The following is a 23,403-nucleotide window of genomic DNA, read 5'->3' as shown; positions in this document are numbered from 1 at the left end:
CCTCCGGCATCCTGGGGAGTAGGAAATGTCCAGGAGCAAGCCAGGCTTAGGTGGTTTGGGCTGCCCGTCCATACGGACCTGGACATGTTATAAGGTCAGACCTACAGAGCTGGGAGCTTAGTTCCTAACACATGGCCAGGCGCCTGGGGCAAAGGGAGAGGCGAGGAACAGTTATTGGGCACTTCTGACTGGAAACTGAGTTTGGGGAACTGCAGCTGGTTGTGTTACCATCTAAGGAAGATTGGCAGGAGCGAATTACTGAAGCCATGCTGGAGAGCTCTGGGCTCAGAAGGCTCTGGAGGGGACGGTGCTTTGAGCTGTGGAGTGGGATCCAGAGCCCTCTTCCACCTACACCGCCCCTTCCCATCTGTAAAATGGGTATATGCTGCCCTTCAATGGAGCACTTGCCCTTCTACTGCTGTGTTTCGTATAATGCAGCTGAGGGACATTAAATGGTGACGATTTTCTTCTGCTCTGAGGGCAGGGAGATGTAGAAACTACTCAGATTTGCAGCTTGGCAACTAGCCTGTGTTTCATCTCCCTTGGGGTCAAGTCTCACCCGATCCTGACCCACTCCATTTGCTGGAGCACTTCTGCACATTTATCATCTCGCTGGTGGGTGACCAGCCGTTCTCCTTAATTACAGAGGTTCGTAATGATCCGATTTCTGCTTCACTAACACCATAATATCATGCAGTAGTTCTCAAGGGACACCTGCTGTAAGGCTGAAAAAGTTATCAGAGGAGGGAACCTGGTACTTTGACAAATTAGTCACTTTGCTTTCCAACCCTCTCCAGGCCGGAAACACTGAAGCAAACATCCATGAAACCCCCATTCCCCAAATTCCTAAAAGCGGGTGAGAGCACACAAGACTGGTGCCTGGGCATCCCGGCCTGCCAGGGAGCACATCAAATTCGCTGCTTTAAAAACACAGCAAGAGAGCATCAGGGCCGACAGCACGGTTAAGAAGAAGAAGTTAAATGATGGATTTTATTTTCTCGAATCTAAAGAAGTCAACAAGCCCGGCTGTGTTTGCTGCCTGTGGCTGACCCCCCGGCAGGGCTGGCCAGAAGGTGCCACGGCGACGCGGAACCACGGGCGAGCAGGCCGCAGCCTTCGCAGCAGGTGTACGGAAATGCTTTATTTGTTGAACGGTTTGCCCTCAGAAATGGAATCCCTCAGATCATTTCATTCCTTTATATCAGAGTCGAGGTGAGAAAGGGCCGTGCCCAACAGCACACCCGAGGAAGTGGAATAATTCACAGAGCAGCAGGATTTCGGGGAGATCAGAGCCCAGTTTAACACCAGGCCATCGGCTGGAGCCGGAGCCTTTCCCTGGCACAGGTCACTCGTGGCGCAGGCTGGCAGACACCTCCTGCAGGAATCCCACTCCTTTTAATTGAAATTCTCCATATTGCTTGGATTACGTTAATTGAGTTTCACCTTAATTCTCCTCCTGGGGGGAACGTGCTCGCGGACGATCCATTTTGGAGGAAGGAGAACGCCTGTCTGCTAGCCAGCTTGGCTTTCAGGGGCAGCCTCCCCCTCTCCACAGGAACACAGGAAAACCTGCAGTGCTCACATAAATCCCCCCAAACCACCCTTTTCGCCCTTGGCGAGGGCAGCTCAAGTCCCATCCCCTGGCAGCACCCAGCTCAGCTCCCCGAGCTAACGTCCAGCACCCAACGCCTGCTCGCGCTCCCTCTGCCGGGATGTTATCTTCGTTGGAAGATGGATTAGGGCGAGACGCCTTCCTGCTGGCCGAGGAGGAGGAATTTGCTGTTCAGCACCACAGCAGATGCTGTTGCAATGCAAAGGCTGCTGCCTGGCCAGGGGAAGAACCCAGGACAGAAGCTCTGAGCAGAGCTGGGCTACGGATTAGCTGGAAGGCAGGCAGGAGATGTGCAGTTCGAGTCCCATGTGGAGTTCCCGGTATGCCGATAGCTATTATTTCTCAGCTTTAATCTCCCGTGCTATGCACGGGCAGTGAGGGATAACTTCCCATCTAGATATCGTGGAAAGGAAATAAACTAAGCAACACTCAGGGAGACATTCATTCCTCTAAAAGAAGGGGCAGAAGAGAGAGAACAACTGAACCAGAAGCCAGCAGCCCCCAGGCTGAGCTGGGGCTGCTCCCCGGGCTGGACAGATCCCCCTCCAGGACAGATGGACGCCCCAGCCCCATAACCCTGCCCCATAACCCTGCAGCGGATGCTGCAGCTCTGGCTCGGCTCCAACCCCCCCGGCTCAGCTCCGCGCGCAGGCGGGGATGCGGAAGAGGCGCAGGGAACACTGCCTTGCTCCCACCTGCCAGCTTGGCATCCAATTCTGTTTATTTCTATTTTTTTTTTTTTTAATCTCCCTCCTGGAGATTTAACATTTGTCCATGGATTTTAGTATGTACTTCGGCCAAATCCCAGACAATTTTAAGCAAAGAAACAAACCAAACAGGAAGGTTAGCAGTGAAGATTTTGGAGCAGAAGTATATTTACCACACTAGGAAAGGTGTAAAAACATTTTAAACTCTATTGGGGAGATACTAATTTCCTTATTTTTCATGTGCTGATGACAGGATTCTGCATTTCTGTGGAAGAAAAAAAACCCCGTAACTAAAATTAACATGAATACTTTCTGTGCTGTATTCAGCTGGGGAGACCCCAGTTCCTTTTGCAAGGGAAACTCAGCGTTCATTAAACAAACGAAGAAATTACCTCTGAAGTACCGAGAGAGATTTTAATTGAAGGAAGACATTTCCCACACGGAGTACAACGCTGGCAGATTAAGACACCGAAGCCGTGGTGATGTTTTCATTTGAGATAATGTCTTTTAAGCTCCCTTTACGGCGCCTTTAAAAGCCATTGCTGCACAGCTGCACCATCTCGTGGTGCGCCCAAGCCCTGCATGGCCAAAGCCTTCAGAGCTTCGTGTTTTTCCCCATTTCCCCAAGACTTTGAGCACAGACGTGTACAAAAGCCGAGCGATCCCATTGCCCGCCCCCGGCCTCGCCATCTCCCAGCCTTTCTGTCTTCGAGCGATGTCCCAAAGGTTTTTGAATCGCAACCATCGTCATCCCACCCAAATATTTGCCCCCACTCTTTCAATTAGTATTTCAAGACCTATTCAGGACTGGTGAATGATGATTCATTGAAATCTGCCTTAGCTGAATTACTATGATGCCTGTAGAGCACTCAGAGGAGATCGAGGCTCCATTGGGTTAAATGTGCAGGCAGTGAGCCTCCAAAAGCCTCACTATTAAGATAAAATATTAGAGGGAAGACTAAGGGGTACAGAGCCAAGGCAAGAACCCACCCAAGCTCTATCTTAGCCCAAATCTTACACAAATAGTGGCCCAGCTCAGCCAGAAATGGCCTCAGTTCCCAACACAAACCCTCCTCCCTTCATCGCATAAATGCGTTTGCTCGCGAAGGAGCAGCATGGCCCAAGAGAGCAGGTTTTACACCTTTACGTATTAGGTGTGTAAAAACCACTTCAATTTTACTTGCACCTGTGGTTTGCTGCCTCTCGTGGTATGGCGTGTAGTAACCAGGTTGTTAGGTAAGGATTAGGGGGAAAAAGAATCTAAGAACTTTTACTGAACGATGCACGAAAATACGTCAGAGCTTGGTCAGTATTCCCACGGGTTAGCCTGCTAGCTGCTGCCTCCACACCGCTGCCTCGAACCTTCCCCCCGAGTACAGCTCCCCCTGCTTTGCTTTGGGCACAAACACCCCTTGGCGGCAGGCTGGAGGTCACTGGTTAACCTGGGACCGGGTTAGTTGGGGATCACCAGCTTCTTTTTGTCCCCACCCTCCCAGCATCTTGCTCCTCTCTCAGCTCCAGCTTAGCCATAGCTTTGGGCGACTTTGGAAGCCACAAGCTTGTTTTATTCAAATCTCAGCAGGTTAACAAGGAAAGACCCGGATCCGAACCTAGCTGGAGAAGCCCGATGCCCACCAGTCAAGGCTTTGATCTCGCCTAGAGCCCAGCAAACCAAAAGACCTGGGCAGGAATGGAACAAGAATTTTCTGCCCTGGTTCTCTGAAGTCTTTGTGGTTTTTTTTTTTCCCCGTATTTTCCCCCAGGAGACTGGCACGGGGAGGAGAGGGGCTTTGGCTACATGCATGATCAGACATGGAGAGGATGAAAAAAATAACAGATTGTTTATTAGCAAACAATCAAAGCATGAAAAAAAAATCACAAAGTTACACCAGGAAAAAATTTGGTTTTCATCACAAAAGCTCATAAAAACCTGACAAAGAGCCCAGCCCAATGCCAAGCCAGCAACCCCCGAAACTACCCTCAGACTTGTGCGGAACTGGTATTGAAGGGCTGCAAATTCCTAGGTGGTGCCCATCGTGTTTGTAAGGACGGAACACTCAGCCCTCAGGAGCCAGGAGCGCGGTGGCTGTCGGGGGGATGCCAAATGCTCCCGGCTCAGCGACGAATCCTCCCCGAGCCTTTGAGCAGCAGCAGCCTGGGCTCAGCTGGAGTCAGCCTGAAGCAACTGCTAAGGCAGCCGAGTTTTGCTCCTCTGGCCAGGACTTCCATGCGATCAACATCCCGAAGGAAGGTGGTGCAGCACTAAGGTAAGAGAGGCTCGTGGGATGAAGTGGTGGTCGCGGGGAGGAGCGCAGGAGGTATGGCTGCAGCACAGCATCCTCCGAGGTCCGGGGGTACGGCCGGCTTTGAGCCATCCCCTCAAACATTCGTTTTTCTGCTGGTTTAACTGATCACCAAATCTGTTTGCATCGTTGGTGTGGAATTGCAACGCAGACCTATTGTACAGAGGCAAAGCAAATCCAAGACGTTGGTGTGTTTCCCGTGCTTTGGAAATGCAACTTGCTCCCTCCGACATAGCACTCGAAGGTTTCCAACAAAACACGCCTGGAAGCTTTTCAGGTTTGAGCTTGCCAACCTGTCCAAACCGATACATTACCCACAGATCATTTATTTTCCAGTAGCTCCGGGAGAACCGGCAGAGGAGTCCAGGAGAGCTCTGCCTGATCTTCCTGCCAGGAAAACTGCTGGAGACTGCAGGGTCCCCTGGAGCTGCAGCCCACCTGGGAGAGCCCTAAGCCCATCCTGCAGGGAATGTCGGAGCGGATGGCTTTCCTTCGTGGTCAGAACACAATGAAAAGGCAAAAGAAAGCGGAAGGCATGTGCACAGAGGTGTGTATATAGCCAATGGTGTATTCGATTTTGCAAACGGCATCCAACAGTCAGGATAGAACAACCCGAGCTTCCTCATCTCTATAAAAGAGCTGTTTTGGGAATTTTGAAGTACTTAGGGGTTGGACTACATGATCTTCCGTGGTACGTTCCAACCTCCTCCATTCTGTGATTCTGTGATCTTTACCCTAAGCAGCAGCTAAGGAGATTGGTAAAATCAAAAAATAAAATCAAAAAACCCAACCCACCGCAAACTGAAGGCAGTCTAGGTCATTGCAACCAATTGCAGGAATAACTAAAAAACTGCAGCCGAGGCGTTATCTTGAGCCAGCTGCTTATTCCAACAGGCCCGAGGATTTCTGCTCATAAAGCATCAATAATACGTGCCTTTTCCTAGAAAGGAAGGCTCTGCCTAAGTCTTACTATGTCAGATAAAAACTCTCAAAATAGACTTTGCAACTAAATAAAGCATTTTATTCAGATATTCACTTGGATATGGCAACGATTTTAAGAACAGCTATTCAAGTAGCTGAAGTAAGCCCTTCAGAAGAAGTCACCCAGCTCTGAGACTTGAACAAATTATTGTATGATCTCATCCCAGAGATCTAAATAGCTGGAACATCTGCCAGAGTCACCACCAATTTATTTAGCAGAGTTCATCAGTAGTTCATCAGCTCTGTTTGCACAAGCAGGTGCCAGAGCAGTCAATAAGGAGTCCTATACATGATTTAAGAAGAGGAGAGGGGGAGGAGAGTGGAATAGAGAAGGGGGATTTTGCTGTCCAACATGGATGTGCACACGACAGGAAGAAAGTCCCTGTCAAATTATGGCAGTGACTATTACTGAAAGGGAAAGGGCAGAAAATCTTTTTTTCCCAGAGAAGCATTACATGCACAAGTAACTATATTGTTAAAATCTTTTTATTTGTGACAGTAAAGAAACCATTCAATACCTGATTGACAACACTTCTCTCTCCTGAAAACACTCAAATGGTATCTGTAGTGTTTCTCAAGTATCGCTGGATTGTTCATTGCATTAAAGTGTAAACAGCTCCATTATTAGAAAAAAAATAATCAAGAAACATTTCCATTGCTTACTCCTCTTTTAAGAAGTTCCCAATAGATCTTTAACAAGAAAAAAAGGAAGAAAAAAGTCAGCTGGATTTTTACAATATAATGCGAAACAGAAAACTGACAGCTGGTTTTGCATAGTTAGCCCAGAGATTTTTAAAGCCATCGCCCCGCGCACGTCTCACCTGCCCTCCTCGCCCCACAAAGGCATACATCACAGCACCTTGGAAATCAGAGGCACAAACATGTTGTTGTTTTACAAATAGGGCTGTGCGGTACTGTGTTTTATTAGTTAAAAAGAATCTGTAAAACATAGGATTATGTGTTTGTAAATTATATAGCTACAGGTTTTTTTTTTTTTACACTGAAATTTCAAAAGCTGCAACATCAGTACACACCAGTGTCATTTAGATACTTTATTGTCCCCAACCAGTCTAATCAAAATCATGCTGTGATAAAGTGATTGCGTACACTGATAACCAAATCTCTTCAGGTGGTGAGTCTCTTCCATGTGTATAACTCTGCTGTTTGAAAAAAGATTAGAGGGCAAAACAATAGACAAATTATTCCTCCGAAGCTACCTAAGTGCACACAGCAATACTGTACATTTGCTACGAGCCTCCATCGAGACCTGCCGCGCTTCCTGGCGGTTAACAAATATCCTGCGCACAGCCCTAGTTTAACAAATGGCAATTTAATCGTAACACTTCAGTTGAATTTCAAGAATTGAAGGCATTCTGCCTTACAGCTTAATTTAAAAATACCTATACAGGCAAAAACCCTTTTTTAACCCAACATAAAACGGACAACAGAACTTCAGGCCAGGCAGCGTTTCTTTTCTTGGACAGAATGATCAACTGGAAAAGACTTGTTAATACTCTTCTGATATCCAGAAATGTAATTGAGAACCAAGGTTAATAACAACCCTGTAGACCTGCATGCGTTAACTGCACTTTGAAATACGTTGGAGGTTTAGGAGATATTTTGTCTCCTATCCTAATAATCTTGTACTTAAAATACTATCAAATACCCGTATTGCAAATGTTACAAACATTCCACTCCTTTATCTGGCTTTACAGACAGAACTCTATTGCTTTGTTAAAATGTAGATGCTTTAAATATATAGCGCGTGTATATTCAAACAAACTTAAAACATGAACTTTTAAGTACGACAAAATATGATGGTTTGATCCCTTTGCCCAAATCTGAATAGCCAGGCAAGCCCACACTTGACTGCAGAACACTGCAACTTTTATTTCAATGGGAACGAGCTAAAAAAACAAACAAAAAAAAGCACAAAAACCAAACCCTACAACAGAAATTACAGAAAATAGCCTTAAGATACTAGCAGAGATCAAAAATGCTGCTATGTTTTACCCTTTTGTATTGTCACCAAGTATCATTTTAATGCTTTATTCATTTTTTTTTTTCTTCTGGAAATTTGTGGCTTTCAAGAGCTGAAAAACAATACAAAACAAGTAGGGCTGTACAGAGCATCATCAAAACCGTTCATCCAGAAGCTGGAACAGAAGTTCAGTTGTCCATTATATGTGGATTTTAAAAACAATACAAGACACTTTAATAATCAACATTCATTCACAGACTTAAGGCAACTGGTTCATGAAATCGCTGCTTTCATAAATGCAAACTAACGACATGGTTCGTCTCACGTGGAACAGGTTACAACCATACAATGGTAACGCCTCAGCGGGGTTATTTATTGTCTAGTTGGAAGATTGTTTGGTCTAATGCTAGCGAGAAAGTCTTTGAATTTTTTTTTCAGCCATTCCTATCATACCTGCACAACTAACTACAACCTGAATACTTCCCTGCAAACTGCATTTGCAGCACAGAAGCTACGAACACAGTTGAAAATACTGCTCAGAGAACAACTTTTTGGCAGCTTACAGTTTCATTACTCTGAATTCAAATACAAAACTAAACAATCTTAAACTGAAAGTGAACGTTAATGGACTAACCAGAATCCATACGTCTTCTCTGAAACAACGTAGGGTGGGTTTTTTATTTTTATTTTAATGCTTAAGCGTCGGTTTTGTCTTTTGTTGTGGCACAGAATGATACAGTACTAAGGTAATGCCAACTGGTAAGAAAAGAAAACGGGGACGCCGTACAGACTCACGAGTGTCCCGGGGCTGCCTCCATCGCCCTCCCCGCGAGGCACAGCGGCACCGCAAGGGGCAAATCGTCCTCCAGGCTCACACTGCGCCCGCGACTATCTCCTCACTGCCTGCGTCGGCTGGCCTGCCCTTCTATGAATGGATTCCTTAAGCTGCTTCACCAATTTGTTGTCTAAAAACAAGGATGACGATTCAAGTCCACTGCAACCCCCCCCCCCCCCCCAACCCCAAGTCTTCAAGACTTTTCAAGAAAAAAAGGCAAAAGGCAAAGGGGATCTACTGTTGAGAATTTAGCACTAGGCTAATTAGAAGCACCAACTGCTCTGATCGGTTTTCTTTTCTGACAGCCCAGTAGAGCTGGGATTTTTATGGTTGTAGATTTCTGGTGCGGGACATAATTAAAAGGTGACACTGCAAAGGAAAAAAAAAAACATTTTCCTTCAAAACGCTTAAATTAGTTAGATGTTAGTTTAGGGTATTAATGACCCTACAGAAGAGTAGGTGCTAAGCAGAATTCCAGATTCAAAGATGAGGTTTATTTAGCTCCAAAGCAGAGGACTGCTTTAGAGAAAAGTCTAGGCTAGTAACTTACTCCCTTCTAGGAAGTCTTGTGATAGCTTCCCAGCCTGTACCTTACACCTTGGGAAAGAAGAAATACAAATCAGAGATAAGGGAAAAATACTTTTCCCATGTTTATATACCAAAGAAAGGAGAGGGCTTCATCTAAACTGAAAAAAAAAAAACCCAAAAACTACATGATGATAAAAAAAAAATCCTTTGCAGGTCACCTTTAACTGAGTTCTCTGGTATATCAAATACCATGGGATTAATACGTAAGGGTGGGTTATGAAGCCTGCGTTTTATTTATTGCCCTAGTTTGCAGCTTACAGAAAATGTTTCATAGCACAGGCACAGTGGCAAAAACAGTATAACAGCCGATGGTCAACTCCATTTGGTGAGTATACAGTAGCAGCAATTAAAAGAAAAAAGTACTCCAAACAGCTCAATACAGATCCAGCTTACCCAGATGGGTTTCTTTTTAAGAAAAGAATTTTAAACTAATAAATAGATCTCCTCCCCATTCTCCCAAGATAATGATTTTCCAAAAAAAAAATGAGAGGCATGGCAGTTGTGCGTAAGCAGAAACAATAGAACTTCATCTGTCTAGAACAGAAGGTGCTTTAGATCTATTTGTCACCCTATTTTCTAAATTCCATCATTCCCTAATACTCAAACAACTGCAGATATGTTCAAAACCGTATCCAAAATCTTATCAGTGAAATAACCGTGTAATCCAAATCGCCCCTCCCACAAACGCTTGAACCTTCTGAGCATGACAAAACGTAATACAACTTAATGTCAACGTGGAGACAGGAACCCAGCATCTTTGTTTTAACTTTTTCCTTTGTTATATATTACAGTGCTCTATAAAATTTTTTTCCTTTTTCCTTTTAAAGCATTTAGACAATACAAGACTAAAAGATGTCTGGAAATAAGTCTTATACAAAAATGAATTTTTATCTTAAAATAACATTCAAAAAGGCACTTCATTCTGTAAGAAAAATTCAGAGTCAGGTCAACTGCTCTAAGCAGGGGGGTAAAATTGTCTGCATAGTGGGAGGGGAAGAAAGGGAGAGAAATTCAACTGCTGAAATACAAGCTTCTTTTTTGGCATGTTTTAAGAAAAGCTGATCCAGTAAAAGATGTCCATTTATGAAATTCATTAAAAGAGTCCCATTTAAAATAGCTTCTTTTTTTTTTTTTTCCTTTAAAAAAGTAGTCTGAACACATGACCTTAGGAGTCAGGTTTCTGAAGGCTTAATAGCATCACTCAAGATTGTCCTTCGTGTCCAATGTAAGAGGAAGATCAAGAGTAGCACTTCTGACAGGAGGGACCTCCCCAAAGCTTACATTTGAAAGAGCTGAAAAAGATGGAGACATCCTCTAGCAACTGCAATCTAGTAGCAGAAGTCAGTCAAAGTTAAGGGCTACCTGTTGCAGAGTTTATGAAGCATACTGTAAACTTCTTCCTCTTTGCTTAGTCCTTCAAAGAAAGGAATAAGATCTAGCAGCTCTGTGTCTGTCATGTCATCAAACCAGGACTGCACAGGCACCTGAAACAAAGCAACCAACAAAAGCTGTTAAGAATTTATGATGTGAAGAAAGCGTGTGAGTTTTGCCTGCACAGATGCCCTGTAATCCTCACTGCCATCACAAGTAAGGCAAATTGCTGGCCATCAGCATTCAAGAGGAGTGCCAGGTTCAAGTTCACATTTTCTAGCAAGATTAACCCCAGACCCGAGTGTAAAACCAGCGTGGCACAGAGCTGACCTGCACCAAACAGCCCAGGCAGCCTAAGCAAGGCAATGCTGGGCACCTCGATCTGTCCTGCCTCCTTGATATTCAGGACAGACTGGAAGGAGGATGCACGCTGCTTGTAAAGCCGTACTGATGCTCCACTTGGAAAAAAATATTTATGGGCGAGTCTTTTTCCTCCTCTAAGTATTATCAGTGTGAGTCACTAAACACAAGCATGCAGCAACAGCCTCCTCTGGCACACGAGGCTACGGAGGAAATATTTAAACAGTGAATACTGAACAGTTCTCTCTGATTAAAATGTAAGAGCCGGTTCAGAAAACAATGCATCTAATAATACTCCTTAAATGTGGGCTGGATTTGCAGAAGGAGTTCTGTGTATCTTCCCTGTGAAAGTATACTGAGATCTTTTAAAGACTATCTTGGATCTAAGTTACATGGCTTGGTTTCTGCAGAGTCTCAACCATCCCTTCGCTAGCAGCACTTTTCTATACATGATTAAACCATTCTGACAAAGTCTTTAATTTCATCTCCCAAATTTCTACAGCTCATTATTTTCTTGGCACTGAATTCTGAGATACCAAATGATGATCCGGATGGGGTTTTTAATTTTAACCATGAACATAAATTAAGAGTTACAGCTCCTGGTTATTATAAATAGCAACTTTAAACCATGTGTGGCACCAACCAGGAAAAAATGTTTTCACCCAATCATTCAGGACAGCACAGTATTAAGATCTGAATTTAAATGCTCAATGCTGTTAAGATAAAGCAGCTCATAAAAAAAATGCTATCCAGAAAGGCAGGACCATGCAAAACAATGTTCCTGATAAAAATTTCCTTATGCTAATTTAAACAGTTCACAGAAAAGGCAGCCTTAAACCATCAAAGAAAACATTACACAGCCTGGCTGTTTAGGAGTCAGCAGATCTAAGGGAAGTTCCAGCTTGCTATCCTGGCAGCTACAAAACAGATGTGAGCATCTGTGCCGACCGCTGCGATGGAAGGGGCAAGTGCCAGACCGTTCCAGCACAGCTTCTGGAACCGATACGAAATGCACAGTGAAAACGTGCATGGCTCCTACTTATTTCTCCCTAGAAATGCTGTTGCCTTTTACCCTTATTTCTAAAACTTGATGAGCTTGTAGACTAACATTTCTAATTATGAAGCTATCACAAAAATATTTGGAAGCATAACACAACAGGATCTTAATTTTTTTTCTTCCCTCTAGCCATGAATAAAGAAAACGGATAGTAACCAGTAAAACATTACCTTTACCTAATAAAATAATTTCTTTCACACAATGAAAAAAGATGGAGTACCAAAAGCACTTCAAATAATCCATCCTTACAGAAATAACCACTCCAAAGAACAAAAACTACGCTGGAAAGCAACTTCACTTTTGAGATCTAGGTTAGTTACATAGTTATACCACTGCTTAGTATTTCTCAAAGCTGATGGACTGCATGCCAACAGCTAAAACTGAGAGCAGAGGAACAGTGATGACTATGACACACTGTCAAGATCTGTTTGCCACAGCCCTTCACCATTCGGCAGCAAATACCAGAACTTACCTGCAACCTAAGAAGACACAGAGACTAAAAATGTTAACAATCTGAAAGTGTATATTCTGCAACAGAAATGTCTAGGAAGAGACCAGAAAGATAAAACCACAGTTGAGTATTTGGAATTCTAAGAACACTTACTGCATTTTCAGGATGGAAGATGTAAGATGCAGGAGAATTATCCACTATAATAACTTTACTCAGCTCACGTCCCAGCCGACTCAGATCCTTCACGTAATTTCCTCGGTGGAAAACACAGGATTCTCTAAATAGCCTTGCCCTGAACACACCCCAGCGATCCAGTAAGTCGGCTACTGGGTCTGCATACTTAAAAACAGAAGTCAGAAACCCAAAGTTAGCAATCTGCAGATAAGGCTAATTCACAGAATTATGAAGAAGAAACACAAAATTTCAGATAAACTGCCTTTTCCTCATTTTCTTCCCTGTTCCTTCTTAAGTAACTTACATGTCTGCAAACCTGAAGCGATTAACAGATAACACAGAAGTAGAATGCTTATCTTTCTGGAGAAAGCTAACTTGCACTCTAATGTTTTCTGTGATTTACTGATTAGGTTTTCATCTTAGGGTCATCTTAGTTACCCTTTTACACCCAGAAGTTGATGGATCCAGAGATCTCACCTAACATTACCATAAAACCAATGAACACTAACAGAAAATCAATCGGAAGACATTTCCCCTGGCTGATTCATTTTCCACGTGCCTCTGAGGACAAACCGCAATGCACGCATCTCAGCTTGATGCAGGTGTTTTTTTTCCCCCAGGCAGTGACGATGGAATGACTGGCTCAGTAAGAGTTAAAGTTATCAAATTGCGTAATTGGGCCATAAAAAAAAATCAAAGATGGTATTAGGCAAAATGCTCATGTACAATACTGGGAAATTCTCAAAAGGACAGTATCTCAAATATGTACTGTTCCATACAGGAGATGATACTTTAGGTGAGGCATAGCTTAGGATCCAACAACTGATATAAAACGTCCAAATAGATCAGAATGTTAAGTGACCGTGTACTTGAAAATGGTAGTCAGAACTTATTTTTACAGGACAGGGATTACCGTTTTCCTGTATTTCAAACAGAGAAACAAAATTGATGCTGAAATCAGTCATCTCTTGACTCTGAAAACTGCTAGACAGCTAGCTGCAGTACAAAACTGTTCCATTATTTAGGATTTTCAAGATATGACTAAACAGAACATGGCTAAGAGTTCAGGGAAGAATCCCCTAACAATAGGGCACCATGGTAGATCAATAGGGTCCTGTCCCCTCCCACCAATCTCTACAGTATATTGGTGTAAAAGCTTACAATGCTAGAGTATGACTTAAAAATAATAAAAACAGCTTTACACACAGGACACCACAAGCACCGTACATTGAAAGAACTGAATTTTAGGTGTCTACTACTGTAACGTCTACCACAAAACTACCTACAAGGTACTACTGCTACCAGAGGGCACAAAATATTCATGTTGACGTTTCAGGCTTTCCAAAATGTCTCGTTTCCTAACCCCAGATTGCAATTGCACCTTGACAGGACCACAACACGTTCCAATTTTTTCACACGCAACAAATTTGAGTCACCGGTTGATCGTGTAGGTAAGAGTTAAATACGGTGTATTTTATTTCATGCCCAGCTTTAATATGCTGCTGTACTCGCACGCTATTTGTTCTAATTTCTGCCGATAACCATGGTAACTTGTAAGCCTTTCATATTGGCATTATGAGCAATGCATGGAGGCTACATTATGAGGCGAGCCCATATGTGATAGCGTTACCATGGGAACACTTACCCACACACTAGCAGACAAAGTACACACTGTCAGACAAAGAAGCAGAAAAGAAGGGGAAAAATTAAGATAGTACCAACTGCAGAAATAATTATCCACTAGAAAACCCAAGCAAAAGTCCACTGCCCAGCACTATACGGGTTACTGAAATGAAGAGAGCAACAAACCTTTGCTAGACTGGCTGTGAAGAGTACACATTCAAAGAGCTCTCCCATCCTCTGAAGAAACTCATCCACATGTGGTCGTTTCAATACATAAACCTGGAATGACAATGACTATTTAGGTCAAATGGTGTTGAAGGTAAAAGCAAAAAAAAAAAAAAAAAAAGAAACAAACCAACCCACTGCTGTAATCCTAAACACATGAAAAAACAAAAGTTAGCATGCAGGCGCTTCAAATGAAATGCTGAGAGGAAAAAAAAAAAAGAGTATATATGATAAAAGTAGATATTCAATAATGAGAATTTGAATGCATGGACTGCAAAGACCCATGCTGATTATGCAATTGCAAATACTGTGCATCACCTGGAGCGATGCTTCCTGAAAATCTCATTAAGGCACAGAGAGACAGTAGGGCTTCCCAAGAAATGAGGATGCAAACCTCTCAACCAACATGATTTTGGTGCTGATGTCATCAATCCGAAGAGCTTTACAGAAGAAATAAATCTGAAGAAACCTCTGTGATGATAGGAATTGCACAATAGGGAACTGTTTTTCTTCCTGTGGCTAATTCCTTCATTTTCTGAATTCCAGGCGCTAAGCACTGTACCGCACTCGTGATACACAGCAGTCATTGGGCTCTGTGCAGAGGTATTCACCAGAAATCTTCACAGCACCACGCAGAACATCTGGCAAATGCAGCTTTCTAGATTCAGTAGAAAAGTCTCCATCTCCTACCCTGACCTTGCAGTAGGATGAATGCTCAGGATCTTGCTCCTCCGGAGCAGCTGGGTTTCAATGGCGCTAAGTTGCCTTTTTGCACTGACAACCATTCAGGCAGCCTGGCTGCCTACTGTCAACAACCTGATTAATTAATATTAGAACCTCCTTGCTTGCTTTTCAGAGCAAGCAAGACGATTTGCAGAAAATACCGAGATAAGGTAACTGCTGGTTAGAAAGCTTACAACCATCCACAACACTCTGGGAAGCTGAAGAGGGGAGTTTGCATGAAAAATATTTATCTATCTTGTTTGTGGTTAGATTAAAAGTTTGAGAGAAAACACTGGCAGCATTTTATCTTCTCCGTTTGGCAAATAATCCCTAATATTGGAAATTTCAAATGGAAAGGTCTGGCATATACCCGAATTCAAGAATTGCAAGCCTAATGCAATTTTAGGAATTCTTTGCTTGATATGCAGAACTAGATGAATTGCAGGTATTTTATGAGATTCATAGTAATAAAAAAGGCAAAAAAACATAAGACACCCAGAGAAAAAGCCTGAAGGAGAAAAATATGGAAATGCCAGCTTGAACTTATGTGCAACAATTAAAGCCTCTAGCAGAAGCAAAAGAAGTTGTATAATAGAGATTCGAAATTTAAAACCTAAATCTGAAAGCAAAGTTTTATTAAAAACATGTATGATGGAGCTGTACTTTAATGACTAAAGCAGAAATGTTAATTACTTTTCTACTTTGCTTTAAGTGGCCAATAGCTCATAGCATGAAGACTTGATTTGCTTTCTAAGTTGTTTCTATTAAGTTTAACTAAACTTTAATTCTACCCCCTCAAATTCAAGTAGTATACTCAAACTTTGATGCAGACATGAATTTATAACCTAACTTTTTTTTTTAAACAAAAACCAACCACAACACCCAACCTACCAATTGTGACTTTTTATGAATTAAAACTTAAAGAGATTTGACAGATGCACTTCAACATTGCTCTTTCCAGATAATTACAGCAAAGGTTCCTGTATTTCACTAGGCATAAACCAAGTAATTTCCCTCCTGTAACAGCGCAATTCATTCTTCGCTCGAATCTTACTACACAGAATTGCTCTGTAGCATTCCCTTTCCAAATTATTTCTTCAAATTTTCAAAGAGATGGGTAGAAAGCCAGCTGCAGTCACTCTGCGTTTGGGTACTCAGACTTATCTGACTTGTCAGTTATAAGAGGAAAGATAGCAGGAAATGAGTTACCCATTAACTCCACAGTTCGTAATACAGTTCTTTAATTTTTTAAGCTGAAACTTTATTCCTACACCACTTACTTCTGAGAGCACAAAAGGGCACCCCAAAGTCTTAAAAGCATTCTTGGGTACTAAGTGCTGGAATCCAGCATGAATTTCCCTTTTAAAAACTAGCGTTTTCAGCCACAGCACAGTCCCCTTTCCTCCCCACGGCTATGCCGGGGAAGTATTCCCACTTGGCACGTCAGCACGAACTCCCAGCCAAGGCTACGGACGTCGTGCTTGCGACACAACCCATCTCCTCCCCAGCGCGAGCCTACGCGAAACCAACCCGGCAGCTACGGCCCGAGAGCTGCTCAACCACAGCCCTGTGGAAAGGGGAGAGCTTCTGAAAGCAAATATTTGGAAAATGTGCTCTTTTTGCAACTTGTAGGCCTCCCGCTGCTACGCAGCAGCAACTGGGCCGCGTGAGCTGTAGGCACGTGGCGTTTTTAGGTTGCGTCGTCGCCGTTCGGCTCTTTTTGGATCTCCTGAGCCACCACGGAGCAACCCTCAGCCTCCTCTGCTTCACTTTCCCTTGCTGTTTTGCCTTGAAAGTTACCTACTGGACCCTGGCCAACAGATTTGCTCCTCATTTAAATGTCCCGATAGCAATAAATGCGGCCTTGTCAGCGGAGGCCTCAGCATATTCCCCCCGCCAAAGGCCCCAGCTCCCTCACCCCTCTCTTTTCAAACAGCGCTGTTTTTCCTTCCAGAGCGACATTTCTTAATAACATGGCTAGATATTCCCCTTGAAATCGCTTTGAGAATTCCTACTTAGATCCTGCAAGCGTCCTCGTATCCTGGGCTACAAAATCTCTTTGGTTTATTTCACACAAAAAGCTTTCTTCAACCAACAGTGCAGCTCTTTTCTCCTCTTCCTCCTCGTTTGGAATTTTTTCCCTTCACTTTGTTAGTGGCTGGACTTGAATCTCAATGCCGCATGGTTATTTGTGGCTTGGCTTTCTCCTCTGCTGCCTGATGTCTTCAGTTTAAGTCTCTAGACTAACTGGCTCCTGGCATTTTTCTGAGATTTATATACTGTCTTCAGGGTATTAAAAAAAACCCTCCAGTTTTTCTGTACTGTTCGCTCACTAATATCTTCCTTATCACAGCAAGAATTAGCAGAATACAGTCATTTTTCATGAACCTTACTGTTAAAATGCTAAGGCACGAAGCAGGCACTAGGCATGTTTTCACAGGATTCTGCATTTACAGCTGCTAATGGCAGAACACAAGCAATTATCTTGAGTTGTCCTCAAGCGTGTGGTATTTCCACGTACAGTTTTTATACCTCAAAGCAGTCTTAGCCTAAAAAGATGTAGTATTTGTAAACCAAAAGAGAAACCCAGCTTAATTTCAATCAATTAAACAGGTCAGAAAGAATTGCCTTGCAAAACCGACTTCAGAATAACACGATTTTCAAGAAACGACAAAGAAATCAGCTCATGACATCTCAGGCTTCTGTAATCTCCTATGTCCTGGGGTAGGTGCATCTTCTTTGCAGTGAGGAGAGCACAACATGCGGGGTCTTGAGCCTTGTCTTTCTGGTCCACCCGGCCGTGGCTGCCTCCCAGTGCAAGTAACCAAGAATAGGCCAGCAGGAACGGATACAGCCTATCCTGGATTACTTGAACCAGGTGACAGCCAATTAAGGAATTTCGTCCTTTATAGAAAAAAAGTTCGTTATTTGAACAGCATTTCCCCCCACCATTAAAAAACAGTTTGTACACTGCATTCTAAATAAGACTTATTAAACATCTCTTTAGCTTTCTGTAACTAATAATAAGCAATTATTTATTCAATAGAATAAAATGACTTAAAATATAGTTTTAATCTATTAATAAACAAATGACATTCAGGAACAAGATTCCAAATAACACCAAATCAAACACATCCTGGCTGCTCTCCTTACTTTTGGGCACTGAGAGGCACAAAGGCATGGCAAAGTCCATTTGAACTAATCTGGGGGCTGCAATTGCTCTGCACTTGTTCAATGGGAAGGACGCTCCAGGAGAGAGAACATTTTCTTGCAGAAGCTATGTTGGTACCAAACAGGCTGAACATCTTTTCTCCAACCACTGCTTTCATCCTCTATAAACATCCTTTAAAGAGCACCTTCAGTTGCAGCACATTTCACTGGACTTCCCACAGCTTCTCCCTTATAATTTGGCAGAACAGGGGACCAGCTCTGATTTCCTTTTATTCAGAGAACCGGAATTAAATTAAAGAACTGGCCAAAGTAGTGTCAGTTTGCATTAAACTGTGCTTTTTTATCTGTGCCGTGATTTCCAACACAAAGTGGGGAATTCATCTTCAGTAACACGAGCTGCCTTGTGGACGGGCACAACCTCTGCAGGCATCTGAACACCTCTAACAGAAGGAACGAGAGGTGCCACACAAGTTATTTCCTCGCAAAATAAAATGGCAAATCCTTTCTAACAGATTACGTAAATTTGGCTAGAGAAAGAAGGATGGGAGAGGGCCAAGGGGTGTTCAGATAAGCTATTTTTTAATTGAGGAAAGCTGGTTTACCCAAGCACCCTTTAAGATGATGATCCAACAGTCCTTTTTGTATAAGAGCAAGAGCATCTCTCACCTTTGGATTATAAAGGACATAAGGGAGAATAACTCCCCAAATTACGGGCAGCCTTTTTTCAACACCTCTGCTGGACAACAACAACAAAAATGTAACACCATGAACAAAACTCATTAGATAAGGCAGCCTCAAACCTCTTGCAAGTGTACAGCAATACACAGGAGGCAAACACGAGTTCACCATGTAAAAAATAACGTGTATTTTTGGTATAGGAAATCTGAAGAAAACCCAATTTCTTTCCAAATGGGCACTTCTGAAGCACTGCTCCCCATTTGTCTTCCACGGGGTTCTGTGTAAGGCAGGGTTCAAGTACACCAGCACTCGGGCAGACACCGTGCTACTGGTCCAGTCAGGGACATGTGCTGCTGATGGTTCAGTTCCGCATTTCACCCATCCCAGGGCATTTTAAATATTTAAGTATTTCTCTAATCTTGGAGTACATAAACTCCTTATGAAAACGGACAAGCATTAAATAGACAAATTCTGACAGACAATAAAAGTTGTTGGTATCGGTTTTGTTTATGCTTTAAGTGAATAAAAAGATTACAGGCTTGAAGTGGGAATGAGTTGTTAAAAACTCTACAGCCTGTGTTAATAAACATCAGACTAAGCCAGAAAGTCTGCTTTTGCCCTTTAGATTATTACACTTAAAAAAAAAAAAAAAAAGATTGCTAGATAGCAACACATTACATTGCCTGCAGAGGTGATTACAAACACAGGAATCCAAGACTTTGCCTGCTCTGCACATTGTATAAATTAACTTTACTTCAAGGATCACAAATTCCTTACAATTAACTTCACTCTAACCACCCAGATTTGACTGAGATGTTTTACCTGTTTTAGAGATTTTGAATCTGCAGCACACAGGGATTAAGCAATTTCCTGAAAATTATGCAGAAAGTCTCAAGCGAGGCACATCTGAGACTGACTTCATTTGACCTGCTCCGTCCTCTGTCCTCTCCTTCCTCCCCTTCACTTTTAGGGTATGTACTAACCCACTCCCCTTGACCTGTTCCTCACTGCACCCCCCAGCTGAATATTTAAATTACAAACAAACTAACAGAAAAATGAACCAAAAAAGCCCAGTCTTTTGCGGTTTTGTTTCGAAATATAAATGTCTAATATTGACAAGCTAGGCGATCACAGTCCTAAGTAACTCAAAATTGTTAGGCAATCTATTTTATTCCCTTTCAAAACCGTTCCAGAAAGCTTTAGGAGAGAAAATGTCTGTTACAGCACCAAACACATTTGAAGTCCAAATCAAATGAGGATAAACACTATTGCAACACAAGCCTCCCAGAACATCACATACACATTTTAAACATTCAGCTCTAGTGAAGATTATAGGTTAAAGTACCTTAAGTATTGATTTTTTTGCTACATAAAAGAGGCACAGTACAGAGCAACTATCACTATTGACTTATATTCAGTAATCATTTTAAGACTGACAGTTACATGGATGGTTTTCATAACAGGAAATCAAACAAAATTATGAATTAACTTAATGATCTATCAATTGTTCCAAGCTAAAAATACCGGCATATTTGTCTGAGTAAAAAATAATCCATATAAAAGACAACATTTCAGAAATCAGAGTATTTAAAATCTCCATTGAATTGCATCCAGGAAGATTTGCAACTTAAACCTACAACAACCAACAAAAGCTGTTTCAAGCAATTTGAAACCTTCAGATATCAGAAAGGCTCAGCTTCACAGCAACTGGTGTGACCTGTCTCCAGCACGAACTTCAACATCTGGCTGCAGAGGAAAACTTACCGTACTGTATATTTATTTCAACTGAATAAAGACACCAAACTAAGGTACACGAAGGGGACTGATTTTCAAATTAGGGGCATTTTGCATTCACTGAAAACCATTTCACAGAGTACGAAGTTCTTGAGGAACAAGAGATAAAAACTAGTCTTACTGCAAATTTGTCTGGACATTTTAAAGATACTTAAGTTTATAAGGAGTCCTAATCAAAGGAACCTAAATTACTTACAGGAAGGGGATAGAAATTGCCACAAAAATGGAAGAAACGTCTGCTCTCCTTTATACATTCACAAAGCATTGGCTATTTGGACTAGTAACAGACATTCAGACCTACTTCTGTCCATTTGTCTGTGGAGGGAATGCAGTATTCAGAGTAATTTCTTCTGGGCCTAGCAATGTTTGAAAACCCATCACGAGATCATTTCCCATTTGAAAATGTTTTACAATTAATTGACCAGGAGTTAAGTATTGAAGTCTTGAGAGAGATACTCTAGAGAACAGGAAAAGTGAAAATGGAAACTCGTGAGATTTCTACTCTGGTGGGAACTACATACCTGATCAAATGTGAATGCTTGCCTGGATGATACGCTCCAGAGCACAGCTTTTGTGTTTTTCAAAAAAAACCAAGTCAGTCGGTGTAAAATAGCAAAGGGAGAAAGTAACACTCCGTGACACTGAGGATAGTTTTGCTACCAAATCAATGTTAAATGAATAACAGGGCTTACCTGATGTATGGTTCCATCAATCTCAACAGGAACGATGAAATCAGCATTGCTAATTGGCTAGAAGAGATGACAAGAAAATCAATCAACTTTAAAAATGAAATCATTCCAGGGAAAATTTCAGAGGCATAAAATAAAAGTTCACTTAATTCTGGAGTTCATAAGCATTACTGACTGCACAGATCCACTCCGTGTCTGTGTCCTTTGCACACAGAAGTCAAAACTCGTAGGCAGCTGTCTTCACCAGATACTGCGTTCCCATCCTCCCTCATATTGTTCAGCTTCATACAATGTAATAAAGTTCACTGCTCGAGTAACCCTCTCTACTTCTGAGCATGTGTACCAGGATAAATATCTATTTGGGTAACTCTTTCATCAAGTTTGCGTGGATGATCACAAAGAAATTCTGCCATTTGAAATTCCACATATTCTACTCTGGGTCATCAACTAGTAATTAATTTAAAATAAAGGCAGCTGTAAAAGTGGAACCTAAATGATATATTTGAATCAGGAGCTGCAGAAAGGAAAGACTTAAGTCATTTAGTTAAACGATTCTCAAGACGCGATACCTGAAAAACATGCTATACTAACCCAATTAATCATGCAAAACAGCATTTTAATCCTGAAGGAAGAGCAGGCACACCCTAGCCAAGTCCCAGAATCCATTTTTCTAGCTTGTTGGATACAACTCATTTCTTAAGACTTAGTGTGAAAAACTGTCAGTCTAGGAAAATAACTTTGGAAGGCAGAAAAATGACCTTGTAGACAGTTTATGAGTACATAGTCTAATCTTGGCTAGGCAGTGGTGGTAACTGGGGAGCACACAGTTAACATTTGCTAGTTTAAATGGAGAAACTTGGGTAGAAACCTTTGGCGTGGCTCATGCATTATGTCTGGGATAAAAAAATGATGTGAACATGCCTGGCTGAAGTCTGTACTAACTCCAGGACCCACAGCTTGCGAACAGCCAAAAACCAAGCACATTTTGACGGGACTGAGTACCAGACAGTCTGCTTCACAGGTAACAGCCTAAAATGAATGCCAGGAGTACTCTGGCTGGGAACTATGGCATTGCTAAGCTTATGCTGGAGAACACCTTCACGCGGCTCTGTCAGACCTTCCCACCTGGTTGTCTGGATCAACCAAAAGACCCATCTGAAGTACCACGAAGAAGCGTGGCCCAGAAGAACTGGTGAGGCTGAAAAGTGCCTTCAAACCCATTTGGGGCATTGAAGGGTGCCAAGAAAGCAGAGAAGCGGACAAGCTAAGACGACTGAGAAGCAAACACACACTGGTGAGCCTGAACAGATGCTCGAAGAAAAATAGAAGGAAAGAGAATCCTGCAGCATTAAGCTGCAAACAGCCCTTTGATGCCCCTTCAAAAGGAGATTTTAATTCCACTGTTGAACAACTTTCCTGTGAGGTCAGCAAAATAGCTGGAATAATTTATACCAAGAGCAAGACCTGCCCTCAGTAAAGCAGTACTGTGGAAGCCGGTCTGCTCTGACTTCTGTACGTGCCGTGTCAGACAGCAAACGAGAAGCTACCCTGAATATGGTCCTGCCAATAAACCACTATCAGCAACCAAACCTCAAATGATGGACAACTCAATCCTTCTGACGCCTGTTGCACTAGCAGGGGCTAAAGAGTTCCTCAAATACCTGCAGATACAATCTGGACTGTTCTTTAGCTTCCAACAAGCAAATATCAAGATATACCCAGCTTTCTGCCTCTTAAAAAGTAGAAGAGAAGCTCCAACTGTTACCTGCACGGAGTCTCTCAGCCAGAAAAGACACTATATTCCTCTGCAGTATCTCTAACAGCAAGAGAACAGGTACATAAAAATGTTCTGAAGCTTCACCTTAAAAGAAACCCAAATGAACTTCCAATAAGACCCAGCCACCAAAGTTTTCAAGTGGTTGCCAGCTCTATGCATACTTTGAAGAGACTTGCAGGCACTTGTGTAATTTCTATATGCATGACTCCCTGAAGCAAGATAAATCCCTGTACCAGCAGAGGAAGAGTAGGTCACTGCAAGCTGCAAAGGTTTTGAAGCCCACCGACAAAAACAAGGCTGTAA

At 42.5% G+C, this 23,403-nt stretch overlaps 1 protein-coding gene across 3 annotated transcripts in view; it reads right to left on the bottom strand.

Annotated features, from left to right (window-relative positions):
• Window positions 1-6,071: 6,071 nt before the first annotated feature.
• The window catches only part of CTDSPL (CTD small phosphatase like), a 78,212-nt gene continuing 60,880 nt past the window's right edge, over window positions 6,072-23,403 (bottom strand). For all 3 annotated transcript variants that reach the window (XM_048062258.2, XM_048062257.2, XM_013182418.3), the window contains 4 exons: window positions 21,327-21,383; window positions 14,230-14,322; window positions 12,400-12,585; window positions 6,072-10,491 (listed from right to left, as the gene is read on the bottom strand). In XM_048062258.2, coding sequence (XP_047918215.1) covers window positions 10,366-10,491; window positions 12,400-12,585; window positions 14,230-14,322; window positions 21,327-21,383 — 462 coding nt within the window. In that variant the 3' untranslated portion in view covers window positions 6,072-10,365. The remainder of the gene's footprint in view (window positions 10,492-12,399; window positions 12,586-14,229; window positions 14,323-21,326; window positions 21,384-23,403) is intronic.

This window comes from Anser cygnoides, chromosome 2 (genome assembly GCF_040182565.1).
Source record: "Anser cygnoides isolate HZ-2024a breed goose chromosome 2, Taihu_goose_T2T_genome, whole genome shotgun sequence".
Taxonomy (NCBI): domain Eukaryota; kingdom Metazoa; phylum Chordata; class Aves; order Anseriformes; family Anatidae; genus Anser; species Anser cygnoides.
This window is presented reverse-complemented; position numbering and strand designations above follow the sequence as displayed.